This window comes from Bufo gargarizans, chromosome 6 (assembly GCF_014858855.1).
Source record: "Bufo gargarizans isolate SCDJY-AF-19 chromosome 6, ASM1485885v1, whole genome shotgun sequence".
NCBI lineage: Eukaryota > Metazoa > Chordata > Amphibia > Anura > Bufonidae > Bufo > Bufo gargarizans.
In genome coordinates, this window is record NC_058085.1 from 151,223,105 (window position 1) to 151,237,865 (window position 14,761).

The 14,761-nt window shown below is 45.0% G+C and overlaps 1 protein-coding gene across 2 annotated transcripts in view; it reads right to left on the minus strand.

Moving 5' to 3' along the window:
- LRRC20 (leucine rich repeat containing 20) overlaps nt 1-14,761 on the minus strand; it is an 810,255-nt gene that overhangs the window by 747,957 nt on the left and 47,537 nt on the right. For both annotated transcript variants that reach the window (XM_044298858.1, XM_044298859.1), the window contains exon 2: nt 8,032-8,141. In XM_044298858.1, coding sequence (XP_044154793.1) covers nt 8,032-8,101 — 70 coding nt within the window. In that variant the 5' untranslated portion in view covers nt 8,102-8,141. The remainder of the gene's footprint in view (nt 1-8,031; nt 8,142-14,761) is intronic.

A 14,761-nucleotide genomic window follows, 5' to 3' on the forward strand; every position in this document is an offset into this window, starting at 1 on the left:
TTGGATATACCCTTAGTCGTAAACAAAAATCACAGAGAAAAGATAAAAAACTAAGATAAAAACATCCTACACGATATGATAAATAAATAAGTGAATGTCCATGGCTACATTTGTGAAAAAAATTAAAATAAAATAACAGAAAACAGATAATAATGCACTAAAACAATAGATGCAAGCATTATATCATGATCAAAATATATTGGCTGAGAGTCTCGGATTTTATCATATAAGAGTGAGGGCTTGGTCCATATATAATGCTTGCATCTATTGTGTTATCTGTTTTCTGTGATTTTTTTTTTACATAAATAAAGCCATGGACATCTGCATATTTATATCGTGCAGGATGTTTTTATCTTTGTTTTTTTATCTTTTTTCTGTGATTTTTGCTTAGTTAGTGTCCCGTTCCAGAGGACTTTATTACATGTAATAAAGGAACATGACAGTAAGGATATACAGGTTAGGCAATAGTGGTAGAACTACCACTGAACCAAGTGCACTGGCAAAACCCAGAGGAGGAAGAGCCAGTGAGCCCCGTTCTTCACAGAGCCCTGGTGGTGGGGATGAATTGGGCCAAGGGCTCACTGGTCGCACCTCCAAGAAGGTCCCGGTAAACTTGGCCGCTACCTGCAGAGAACCACACTGGTATAAGCACCAGCGGAACAGACACCAAAATAACTACAGACAACAGGACTGAAACCCAAACAAATACAGGACATGGATCGGACAAACGGGAACCAGCACACAAGCAGATGCATGGACGCCAACCGGAAGAGAAGCATGGCTGTCTCAGGCAGAGCTGCATACAGACTAGAGATCCTCCCCCTGGAGAACCCAGGAGCCCTCTTACGAAGACAGGACATCCACAGGACAGGAACAGAAGCAGTAAGGCACTGCAAGCAATACATGGAACAGACAAGGATCAGAAGTAGTAGGCACTGCGAGGCTATGCATGAAACAGACAGGATCAGAAGCAGTTTAGCACTGCCAGGCTATCAGACGCAGTTGCTATGCTAAACATTGAACAGAGTGGATCAAGACACCTAATGGTACAGAAGATCAGGCAAGGCATGGATAAGCATATACAGTAACATCAACAACAACATCGAACAGATACATAAGATCAGAAAAGGCTATAACATCCCCATCAACATAGATGCTTTACCAGGCGACACCACACAGTAGGGCAGATGGCAAAACCCCCTGGGTCAGCAGCAAAGGGCTACACCCAGCAAGGAACAAGACAGACTGACCATAAGCCCCATAGCTCACAGATAGATATAGCTGTGATAAGGAGGGCACCTAATAAGCCACACCCAGGAACAGATCAGGGAATGTTAACCCCAACAGAACCAGGATTGACAAGAAGCACAGAACAAACTATACAGGCCACAGTTCACACACAAGGCCGCAGCCAGCATGCATGGCAGAACCAGCATACGGTCCATGGAAACTCTCATAGAAATGAATAGTGGGAGGGAATTCACACTTGCATCGTAGGCTCTCCTTTACTTTGGGGGAACCATTCTGGAGATAGGTGGCACTCACAGCTGTCATTAAAGAGGAACTTTCATGGGGCCAGACATTATGAAATAAGTAGGGGGTTGTGTAGGGCATAGTTCAGGCATGTAAAATCACTTACTAGCTTATCTCTCCAGTGCTCCATTCCCCCGCTGTGCCCAACTTTTACTTTTCCAGCCTGGTATGGAAATTAATATCATCGGTACAGGGGGGAGGAGACTGTTTCTCAATGGGAGAAAAAAAAGATCAATTTCTCCCTGGCTGTGAGGCTCTCCACTGTGATTGGACCACGCTACAGCCAGGGAGAAGGAGACGCCCATTAAGAAACAGAGCAGTCTCCTCCTCCCTGTACCGATAATATTCATTTTCATACCAGGGGGGAAAAGTAAAAGGGGGGCACAGGGGAGGAACGGAGCGCCGGAGAGATAAGCTAGTAAGTGATCTTATATGCCTGCACTATGCCCTACACAATCCCCTACTTATTTCATAATGTCTGGACCCATGAAAGTTCCATTTTAGTTACATATGTTAGTACTCTCCTTTAAAGGAGTTTTCCTGGGAGATTGTGGCATAATTACTAGAAATCAGCGAATTTCTAAAAAATTCGATTCGGCCGGTTCAAAAATTGGTTCGATCCGAATTTATTTGCGGCAAATCGCGTTAAAAAACTGCTAATTCCTGGCTGCAGAGAGCCTTCATAGTGGTGTAGAACTCTGTGCCTTGCAGTAACATGCATAGGCAGTCTGCTGTGGTAGTGAAATAATACTGCGAGTCAGTATGACATGCAGATGACAGGTGTCGCTCTTAGAATCACTGCACACTTCACTTATTTGGGGAGTCACGGGGCCAAAACTGACCAAATAACTCAAGTATGAACTCATCCTTACAGGTTAATATTAGCACCAAGAAGAAGCGCACTCCTTTTACACCGTTGTCAGCTAATTCCACATAGATGTCTACAGAACCTGTTCTATTAAACACTTATACAAGTAGAGCACCCCTGACAGAGTGGAGAGGGTGTCAGCAGTAAGTTTGTGTTGACGTCACTGATTATTTTGCCCTTCCTCTGATCCTTCAGAACAATAACCCCCAAAATACGGATCCTGTCTGTGAACCATCCGCCTTCACTAGATCAGCATTTGGTCAGTAATCCATCAGTATTGCTAATGCCAAAAAAAAGGAGTGGATCCAAAACAGAGATGACACGTGAATGGAATATTTGCATGTCTTCTGTGTTTTGTGCCCACTCCTGCTTTTGGCTACCAAATAATAAGCCAATTCTGATGCAAAATTGGGACCATGTCATGCAGGCCTTACAGCTGTTACACAGACAGGATCCGTTGTGCGTCTCATTTTTCCTTCCTTCTAACAGATCAGAAGAAGGGTCAAATAAATGATGATGTCAGCCAGGCCGAAAGGCAAAGTAGTGGTCCAGTCATGAAGTGGGGAGGGTGGGAACAGCATGAGAAGTCCACAGAGTGGCCCTATGACATAGTGGTGAGGTGGAAGCAGCATCAGGAGACCACAGAGTGGCAAGGTGACATAGTGTAGAGGTGACAGCAGCATCAGGAGACCACATAGTGGCAAGGTGACAGTGTAGAGGTGACAGCAGCATCAAGAGACCACAGAGTGGCAAGGTGACTTAGCGTGGAGGTGTCAGCAGCATCAGGAGACCACAGAGTGACCCGGTGACAGAGTAGGGAGGTGGCAGCAGCATAAGGAGACCACAGAGTGGCAAGGTGACATACTGAGATGGTGGCAGCAGCATCAGGAGATCACAGAGTGATCCGGTGACAAAGTGGAGAGGTAGGTGGCAATACGAGTACCAGCTGAAGATGGTGGGTAAAAGAAGGAGCACTTGTGTGGCATCAGGCGGGTGGCAGCATCAGAACAGTAGCTGAGGGAGGTAGCCAGAAGAAGCCAGTCTGTTTTGTCAAAGTGTTGGTGTGGCACCATGGATGATCTAGTCTGATGCATCAGGAATTGGTGGGTGAAAAACCTGGCTGATCCACGCCTGATTCATCTTGACATAGGTCAGTCTCTCCACATTTTGGGTGTACAATCGAGTTCTTCTTGGGGTAACTATGGCCACCGCCGCACTAAACACCCGCTCTGATGCCACACTACTGGCCGGGCAGGACAGCTTTTCCAGGGCAAACTCTGCTAGTTGCGGCCACAAATCCAGTTTGGCTGCCCAGTAGTCCAGCGGATCTTCAATGTGGGGTGGCAGGGTACTGTCCAAGTATGCCACCACCTGCTGGTTCAGGTCCTGCTCCAGGTCTAGCTGCTGCTGCTGGTGAGTAGTTTCTTCACTAGGCGGGTGAAGAAAGCTGCTCATCAGTGACTCTAGACTCAGGCTGCTGCTGATGGAGCTGGTACTGCTCCTGCCCCCCCACCTTGCCACAGCAGCCATGGCAGAGGAACGTGAGCGCAGAGGGCCCCTCTCCCCCGGTCAGACCTGCGAGAGGATGGAGGATGGCGCAGATAGGCAGGCCAACTCACTACATAGGATGTCTCTAAAGTAGTTCAGTTTCTCCTCCCTCTCAGCGGGTGTAAAAAAGGCCCCCATTATGGACCAGTAGCGAGGGTCCAACAAGGTGGAGAGCCAGAAGTCATCCCTCTGCCGAATGGTTAAAATTCGGATGTCACTACGCAAGCAAGTGAGCATGCATCGGGCCATTTGTGCAAGTGACTCGGAGGGACTCCCTGCCTCCCTCTCCACTGCATACTGCCACGGTGTGTCTGGGTATTCTGCTTCGTTTTCTTTATCACCCTGTAGCTCCTCTGGCTTCTCCTGCTCCTCCTCTCCTGTCACCTGTGTGTAAAAAACACCAATTTTGCTACACATTGCTTGTGCTCCAATGTCCTCCTCCTACAGTTCAGCCACCACAGGGCTCATGTGACCGAGAGATCTAGGCGCCACGTCTCCAGTCCCCTGACCAGCCAGATTTACCAGCATCTGTTCCAGGACAGTGGAATGACGTTGTTCATCCCGTAGTCTTGGCTACTGACAAATAATGTGGTCTCCTCAAAGGGCTTGAGCAAACGGCAGGTGTCACACATGAGCTGCCACTGGCTGACATCAAAGTTACACAGGGGAGTACTCCTGTCCGCTTGGTTTATCAAGAAATCGTTTGTGGCCTTTCTCTGTTCATACAGTCAGTCCAACATATGGAGGGTGGAATTCCAACGGGTGGAAACAATCGCATATCAGCCTATGTTGGGGGATGCCATTCTGCCGCTGCAGCTCAAGGAGGGTGTGCTTTGCGGTGTACGAGTGACTCAAGTGCATGCAAAGTTTCCTGGCCATTTTAGGATGTCTTGCAGATGGGTGGAAGACTTCAAGAACTGCTTGACAACCAGATTGAACATGTGTGCCATGCAGGGCACATGGCTCAGCCTTCGTTGACGCACCGCCGACACCATGTTCTTACCATTGTTGCTCACCATGGTTCCAATTTTCAGTTGTCGAGGAGAAAGCCAGGATTCAATTTCTTGATGAAGGACACGGAGCATTTCCTCTCCTGTATGACTCTGTTCACCCAGGCAAACAAGGTGCAGAACAGCGTAACACCACCATGCCCTGCTGGAGGGGCACTGTGAATTGTCCCTGCCGTGGAGGCTGAGGACACCGGTGGAGGATAAGGAGACAGAGGCGGACATTGTCACAGGACCAACGGCGAGACAAAGTGGAGGCGGAAACGGCGTCACCTGGCCAAGTTGCTGGTTTGGCTCAGGAACCACATTCACCCAGTGGGCCGTAAAGGACATATATTGTCCCTGACCGTAGTTACAGTTCCACACGTCGGCGCTGCCGTGCACTTTGGCATACACTGGCTCAAAGACTGTTACACCTTCTGTTCTTCATGTGTTTGCAGCACTGGTACTGGCTTTTTGGCAAAGAAATGACAGCTTGGGATTATCCACTTTGGCTCGGCACAAGCCATCAGTTCTCTGAAAGATGCAGAGTCCACCACTTGGAAAGGGAGGGACTGCAGCACCAGCAACTTGGACAGGAGCACATTCAGCTTCTGCGCAGTTGGATGAGTGAGACCATACTGTTGTCTCTTGGCAATCGCTCTGGTGATTAATTGCTAATGGAATGACTGACGAGGAGTAGGAGGAGGAGGAACAGGAGCATCAGGACCAGCAGATGATGGGAAGGACAGACAACTCCCTTTGACTGAAGTGGTGGAGCCTTGACTGACTAAAATTGGGTGCCTGCCATTGGGTGATGCAGTGCTTGCTGTGGCAGGCTGGACCACCATATCGGAGCAACAGTTCTCCCAGGCCACTTTATGATGATGCAGCATATGTTGACATAGGGCCATAGTGCCAACATTGGCTCCCTGGCTATGCTTCACCTTATGCCTACAGATTCTACATATGGCCATGTTCATCTCCTCCGGCAGCTTAAAAAAAAATTGCCACACCACCGAGTAGGTGATTTTACCCCCAACACTACGCACTGACTGACTGCTACCACCGCTGCCTCCGTGAACCTGTTCACCGCTACTTCCCGGGCAGGTAGGCTCCTGCGAAGCGGGTGGTCTACCCCGGGCACGTTTGGCTACCGACCTCCCACTGCTGCCCCCCTGCTGACTCCAGGCCACGCTAGCGACTTGCTGGCTCCGCCGCTGCCTCACAGGCAAACTGCCACCCTCTTCTCCCGATGATGAAGCCCCTTCGTCATCCGGCTTCCAAGTGCGATCAGCTACATTATCATCATCGAGTACTGTCTGCACTTCACTGATGACCTCCTCAACCGTCTCTAGGTCAGGAGCATGACCGCTCGCAACACCAGCTCCCACGTCACTCTCCTCATCACTACTTGCCCGCCTAGTGGAGGAAGCGGCGGATGTCTCCTCCACATCTTGGCTTGCCAGTAGCTGCTGACTGCCTTCTAGTAGCTCGTCCTCACTGTATAGTGGAGCTGTGCCCACAGCATACAATACTTCTCTGGCTGAGAGAACAGAAAAGGAAAGTGGAAGGTTGAGGACAGGTGAGGACACAGTGCTTGCTCCCTGGCCATGCCAACTAAGGGTTGTGTCTGACGAACCCACTGACTCTTGTCTGGGGGTGTCTGATGTCACTTGCGACAAAGTCGAAGATTGAGTCAACCATTCAAGAACCACTGGGTTGCTGGTCAAGACACGACCACTAGTGGACACTGGGAGCTCAGGCCTCTCAAAGTAAATCCTGCTGCCACTGCCCCTTAATCTGCTGCGACCTGTGCCTGCGCCAGAAACATTTAGGCCTCTGCCACTCCCTTGTGCAGGGCCTTGCACTTCTCGGTCTGACAGACTGTTAGATCAAATAAATAAATAAAAAGGAAATTAAAACACCCCAAAAAAGTCTGTAATTTTCTCATCAATAAGCCCTTTTTTCCCCACTAATAAACACAAAATAAGGCTTTAGAACATATAACTGCACCACTGAACGGCAAATATATTTTACTTTTGCCAATAATACACGCCAAAAAGGGCATTAGAACAGATAACTGCACTGCTGAACGGCAAATATATTTATCTTTTGCCACTAATACACGACAAAAAGGGCTTTAGAACATATAACTGCACCGCTGAATGGCAAATATATTTTACTTTTGCCAATAATACACACCAAAAATGGCATTAGAACATATAACTGCACCGCTAAACGGCAAATATATATTTTTTTGCCACTAATACACGACAAAAAGGGCTTTAGAACATATAACTGCACCGCTGAACGGCAAATACATTTTTCTTTTGCCAATAATAGACGGCAAAAATGGCTTTAGAACATATAACTGCACCACTGCATGGCAAATAGGCCCTTATTTTTTCCACTTATACACGCCACAGAAGGCTTTAGAACATATAACTGCACCACTGAACGGAAAATACATTTTTCTTTTGCCAATATTACATGCCAAAAAGGGCTTGAAAACATATAACTGCACCACTGAACGGCAAATAGGTCTTATTTTTTTCCACTTCTAAATGCAACAGAAGGCTTTAGAACATATAACTGCACGACTGAATGGCAAATATACAGTATTTTACTTTTGCCACTAATACACGCCAAAAAGGGCTTTAGAACAGCCTGCATTTATGGTTCAAATTTTGTTAATCTTTTTCTTTATGTTAATTTATTGCTTTTGTAAAACGCATTTCAGTGTTGTGCCATATGGGTATGATTTAATACCACATGGCTTTATTTTTGTACCCTCTATGATTGTACTTTTTTACTGCCAATTTAAGCCTATCACTTGCTTAAAAACAATAAAAATTGTTAACAACAACAAAAAAAAAGGGCTTTAGAACATATAACTGCACCGCTGAAAGGCAAATATATTTTGCTTTTGCTACTAATACACGCCATAAGGGGCTTTAGACCATATAACTGCACCACTGTTTTTTGCAACAATTCAAGATATTCCTTGAATCAGTTCTTATGCATGTATGTACGTACATGTAAGCATACTGTATAACCCATATTGAATGCTAGAAGAAATAATCTGCAACTCACCTAGATGGTGTCCTCCACTGTTCACCATGTCATTAACCCTTCTTGCTACTTTAGCTACGGCTTCTGCCATTCTTTTTGCATTCAGTCTCAGCTGTTCTTCCAGCGCTTACCTGTAGTGATTGAATAATGGTTGTATTTAGTATTGTGTAAAAACGTTATATAAAATGACACAAAATATTACCAGTAAACAATTTCAGACATGGTCCTGTGATGCACCCCTTTCCCTCATATTTGTCAGGATCATTTGACAATCTAAGGCTGGGTTCACATCACGTTTTGAGCCTTCCATCAGAAGTGTACATCTGGAGTACTTAAAACGCATATCTCTGACGGAAGGCTCAAACATATTTCACTGTATAGGCACAGACCCCCTCTATAGCACTTTCCCTTCCCTTTATAGCACTGAATTTGTTTGCAGACTTTAACACCATAAGCAGTACAGCCTCAGGGGATGAGGCAGAGCCTCCAGCTGTGCTGCTTATGGCGGAAGGGGTTAAAATGGTCACAGAAGCTCTCTGAAACATCAGTTTAACGGTGACTAGTGACCACTAGATGCCATACATCACCCTATTATAGCCTCCATTAAACTGGTAATTTTCTTTACAGTCCACTGCGGGGTGGAACAACACAGTCCACTACGGTATTCCGCACAGTTTTTTTGCAGTACACAGACATATACCAGTCAGACAGATGTCAAATAAATACTCTTTTGACTGGTGTCTGACTAATGGTGCCCTATTCAAGCGTTTAATGTGTATGTCTGGAGGTTTCCTGAGGTACATGCTAAACGAAGGGGAAAGATGAGATTGAACCCAGCCTAATGTGTTATGTTATGGAGGAAAACAGATCAAGCATGTTCGATTTCATCATGCCACTCCTTTATTCTATTGCAGGCATGCTCAGCTGTTGCAAAACTACAACTCCCAGCATGCCCGAACAGCTTACAGCTCTCAGCCTACAGCAGGGCATTTTGGGAGTTGTAGTTCTATAGCAGCTGGAGGGCCGCTGGTTGAGCATGCCTGTTCTAATGCAAGATAAACCACTGCTAGAGGTGTCCAGTGTGCCTGTTTCTAGAGAGGAAATAACGGTTGGCCATACATGCCCACGATACGTCTTAGTCCTGAATGAGCAGCAATTTGAATGAATCAATGAATGTATTTTAAAGAGTAACTACACTTTTTTTATATTTTTTATTGACATGTCGTAGAGACATCAGAAGTGTTGATCAGCGGAATTCCCAGCTCTGAGACCCCACCGATCACTAGAACAATCAGAAACGCTCATCCAAATGCTGCTTTCTGCTGATCTCGAGACTGGGGATGAGCTCATAGACTTTCTATTGAAACCGTCTACAGTCTTGAGCTCATCAGTGAGCAGAAGCTGTGCTCGACTGAACACTTCTGACCCCTCGTTCTAGTGATCAGTGGGGGTCTCAGAGCTGGGACCCCCGCTGATCAACTCTTCTGATATGTCCCTATGGGAGTGTAGTTACTCTATAAATTATGCTGAATATTTTATTTCTATATACCAGTTTGTGTACTTCATTCTGCTCCATCACTTGTTACCTGCAGATCAGATACCAGGTTCAATGCGACAGGTTGACTTTAAAGGGGTTATCCCATGAGTAATGTAAAAAAAAAAAATCAGACATCATAGAGCACATATAGAACTGGCCCTGTACGTCACATGGATCCAGAGATTTCCCCATTCATTGCTCTGCTAGATTTGTATCAAACTGGCAGCTCAATGGAAGTGTCTTTTCTGTTGCATCTCAGGGGGTGTTAAAGGATGAATCTGAGCATGTGCGGCCTTCACAGTGGGTCAGATTAAGAAATAAGAAAAAAACGTACAGCAGGTGGCGCTATACAGACACATTTTATTGAATAATTCATTGGCTATGATACATTTTTCATTACATGCAATTACAAAAGTGTTTAGATCCAGGTGCTTTTTTTTCCGTGGGACAAACCCTTTAATTATTGTATCCATTACTGTACAGCGCTATGACAAGAGGCAGAAATGACACTTTAAATAAAATAAATATATGCTGGCCATGTGCGCCGGACATGTGGGATCTGCAAAATGTGGAATGCACAAGGCCAGTATCCGTGTTTTGCGGATCCGTAATTTGCACTTAGTGTTTTGCAAAATTCTTATGGTCGTGTGAATGCACCTTAACTGAGAAGATAGCAGAGAAGTCAACATGGCGATACTAATACTGTAGAAAAGTAAGACAGTGTAAATGTAGTGACCTCGAGCAGGGGTACTGTGAAGTCTGGACATATGTGGACATTTAACCCTGTTTCCCCTATGCAAAGTTATAAACTTCTTACTTTATTTCACTTGAAAGTGTTAACTTGCACTGTTTAATACTGTTTAACTGCATTTTATATGTATATTGTGATATACAGTATCTCGCTAAAGTGAGTACACCCCTCACATTTTTGTAAATATATTACTTTTCATGGGACAACACTGAAGATCTGACACTTTGATACAATGTAAAGTAGTCGGTGTACAGCTTGTATAACAGTGTACATTTGGTGTGCCCTCAAAATAACTCAACACACAGCCATTAATGTCTAAACTGCTGGCAACAAAAGTGAGTACACCCCAAGTGAAAATGGCCAAATTGTGCCCAATTAGCCATTTTACCTCCCTGGTGTCATGTGACTTGCTAGGGTTACAAGGTCTCAGGCGTGAATTGGGAGCTGGTGTGCTAGATTTTGTGTTATTGCTCTCACACTCTATCATACTAGTCACCGGAAATTCAACATGGCACCTGATGGCAATAAACTCTGAGGATCTGAAAAAATTTATTGTTGCTCTACATGAAGATGGCTCAGACTATAACAAGATTGCCAACACCCAGAAACTGAGCTCCAGCACGGTGGCCAAGACCATACAGCGATTCATCAAGACAGGTTCCACTCAGAACAGGCCTTGCCATGGTCGACCAAATAAGTTGAGTGCACACGCTCAGCGTCATATCCAGAGGTTGTCTTATCAATAGTTGTATGAGTGCTGCCAGCATTGCTGCAGAGGTCAAAGAGGTGGGGGATCAGCCTGTAAGTGCTCAGACCACAGGCCGCACACTGCATAAAATTGGTCTGTCGTCCCAGAAGGGAGATGATGCACAAGAAAGCCCGCAAACAGTTTACTGAAGACAAGCAGACTAAGGACATGGATTACTGGAACCATGTTCTGTAGTCTAATGAGACCAAGATAACCTTATTTTGTTCAGATGGTGTCAAGCGTGTGTGGCGGGAACCAGGTTAGCAGTACAAAGACAATTGTGTCTTACCTATAGTCAAGAACGGTGGTGGGAATGTCACGGTACATGCATGAGTGCTACCGGCTGTGGGGAAATACAATTTGTTGAGGGAACCATGGATGCCAACATGTACTGTGACATACTGAAGCAGAGCATGATCCCCTCCCTTCAGAAACTGGGCTGCAGTCAAGTATTCCAACATGATAATGACCCAAAACATACCTCCAAGACGACCACTGCCTTGCTATAGAAACTGAGGGTAAAGGTGCTGGACTGGCCAAGCATGTCTCCAGACCCAAACCCTACTGAGCCTTCTCTAATGGAAAATGAAGGAGCTCAAGTTATCTAACATTCACCAGCTCTGTGTTGTCATCATGGAGGAGTGTAAGAGGATTCTAGTGGCAACATGTGAAGCTCTAGTGAACTCCATGCCCAAGAGAGTTAAGGCAGAGCTGGAAAATAATGGTGGCCTCACAAAATATTGACACTGTGGCCAGGGGTGTACTCATTTTTATTGCCAATGGTTTAGACATTAAGGGCTCTGTGTTGTTATTTTGAGGGCACACCAAATTTACACTGTTATACAAGCTGTACACTGACTACTTTAAGTTGTATCAAAGTGTCATATCTTCAGTGTTGTCCCATGAAAAGATATAATTAAAATATTGACAAAAATTTGAGGAGTGCACTCTTTTTTGTGTGAGGCTCTGTGGAAAGGGTTAATGAATACTGAAAGACTTTTGTGACTTTGAATGAGAAGCTGGTAATTTTCCACAGTTGCCATAGGGTTTAAAGAACAGCATGTTTTGGGGGGAGAAAGACAGACTTGTTTACCACCAAAACCAGACAGACTGACCTTTTGAATGGTTTGGCTCTGTTGTTGTATCTGAAAACCTGTTTGTGTCTGAAAAAAATACTGTGTAATTGCCATTGAGCATTATTGACACTCTAATATAACTCTATGACAGACGAGAACTTTGTATCTGTTTGTGCAGTATTTCTCCACTCCTCCTCTCCCACTAGAAGGTTCTAGTTCAACTAGAAATTGTATATAAGGAGAGCAGTCAGAGCCCCTTGTGTTCTGCAGTTAGGGACCAGTGCTTGGAGGGGGAGACTCATGTCAAGCTGCATGAGTGACCAGAAGAAGACGCTGAGGTGGGGATGCTGAGCCACAGACCATGGGTCACCAGCCCTGTACCAAAGAGCCACCTGGACTATTGAGCTACAGACCTCCAGCTTTTAGCCAGTGTACCAGCCTTCTGAGAGAGAGAGAGAGAGAGAGAGAGAGAGAGAGAGAGAAGGACAGCTATCTCAGGCCTTTCCTCAGCATCAAACCCTTCTTCTGCCAAGGAGGAGATTGGAGAAGCGGGCCCTATGCCTTGCCTGTATTGTTTTGCACCTGAATTCCTCCAGTACAGAAGCACACTGGTTTACTGCAGACCATGACACTCTGGACTTATTTCCCATTGGGGTGCACCACACCTTACCATCCCTTTCTGAGAGCAGCAACTCATGGTGACATCTCAACGGTGTCCGGAGGAACCAATGTCGTTTTGGGGCCACCCCAAACATGGATAAACTTAGAAAGTTGTTCCATTTTATACATCGCTCGGATCATCACAGCCTTCACAGGTCATGTACGTCTAGTAAAGGAACTGCACAGAGTGAGCATCATCACATGTCGTTTAACTCCCAACAGCATAGAGAACTGCAGGATGAGCTCTCCACTGAGACTAGAATCGAGTGGTAATAAGAGGTCCTCCTCCTTTCTCTTAATTTGCAGCCCATTCCCTATTTTTACTTATATCTCATATATATATATATATATATATATATATATATATACACTACGTGCAGAATTATTAGGCAAATGAGTATTTTGACCACATCATCCTCTTTATGCATGTTGTCTTACTCCAAGCTGTATAGGCTCGAAAGCCTACTACCAATTAAGCATATTAGGTGATGTGCATCTCTGTAATGAGAAGGGGAGTGGTCTAATGACATCAACACCCTATATCAGGTGTGCATAATTATTAGGCAACTTCCTTTCCTTTGGCAAAATGGGTCAAAAGAAGGACTTGACAGGCTCAGAAAAGTCAAAAATAGTGAGATATCTTGCAGAGGGATGCAGCACTCTTAAAATTGCAAAGCTTCTGAAGCGTGATCATTGAACATTCAAGCGTTTCATTCAAAATAGTCAACAGGGTCGCAAGAAGCGTGTGGAAAAACCAAGGCGCAAAATAACTGCCCATGAACTGAGAAAAGTCAAGCATGCAGCTGCCAAGATGCCACTTGCCACCAGTTTGGCCATATTTCAGAGCTGCAACATCACTGGAGTGCCCAAAAGCACAAGGTGTGCAATACTCAGAGACATGGCCAAGGTAAGAAAGGCTGAAAGACGACCACCACTGAACAAGACACACAAGCTGAAACGTCAAGACTGGGCCAAGAAATATCTCAAGACTGATTTTTCTAAGGTTTTATGGACTGATGAAATGAGAGTGAGTCTTGATGGGCCAGATGGCTGGATTGGTAAAGGGCAGAGAGCTCCAGTCCGACTCAGACGCCAGCAAGGTGGAGGTGGAGTACTGGTTTGGGCTGGTATCATCAAAGATGAGCTTGTGGGGCCTTTTTGGGTTGAGGATGGAGTCAAGCTCAACTCCCAGTCCTACTGCCAGTTTCTGGAAGACACCTTCTTCAAGCAGTGGTACAGGAAGAAGTCTGCAAGGTAAGAAAAACATGATTTTCATGCAGGACAATGCTCCATCACACGCGTCCAAGTACTCCACAGCGTGGCTGGCAAGAAAGGGTATAAAAGAAGAAAATCTAATGACATGGCCTCCTTGTTCACCTGATCTGAACCCCATTGAGAACCTGTGGTCCATCATCAAATGTGAGATTTACAAGGAGGGAAAACAGTACACCTCTCTGAACAGTGTCTGGGAGGCTGTGGTTGCTGCTGCACGCAATGTTGATGGTGAACAGATCAAAACACTGACAGAATCCATGGATGGCAGGCTTTTGAGTGTCCTTGCAAAGAAAGGTGGCAATATTGGTCACTGATTTGTTTTTGTTTTGTTTTTGAATGTCAGAAATGTATATTTGTGAATGTTGAGATGTTATATTGGTTTCACTGGTAAAAATAAATAATTGAAATGGGTATATATTAGTTTTTTGTTAAATTGCCTAATAATTATGTACAGTAATAGTCACCTGCACACACAGATATCCCCCTAAAATAGCTAAAACTAAAAACAAACTAAAAACTACTTCCAAAAATATTCAGCTTTGATATTAATGAGTTTTTTGGGTTCATTGAGAACATGGTTGTTGTTCAATAATAAAATTAATCCTCAAAAATACAACTTGCCTAATAATTCTGCACTCCCTGTATATAAGGAAAATAAGCACACCGCAGCACATCCAATAGTGAATAATTGGTGGGATCCTTTA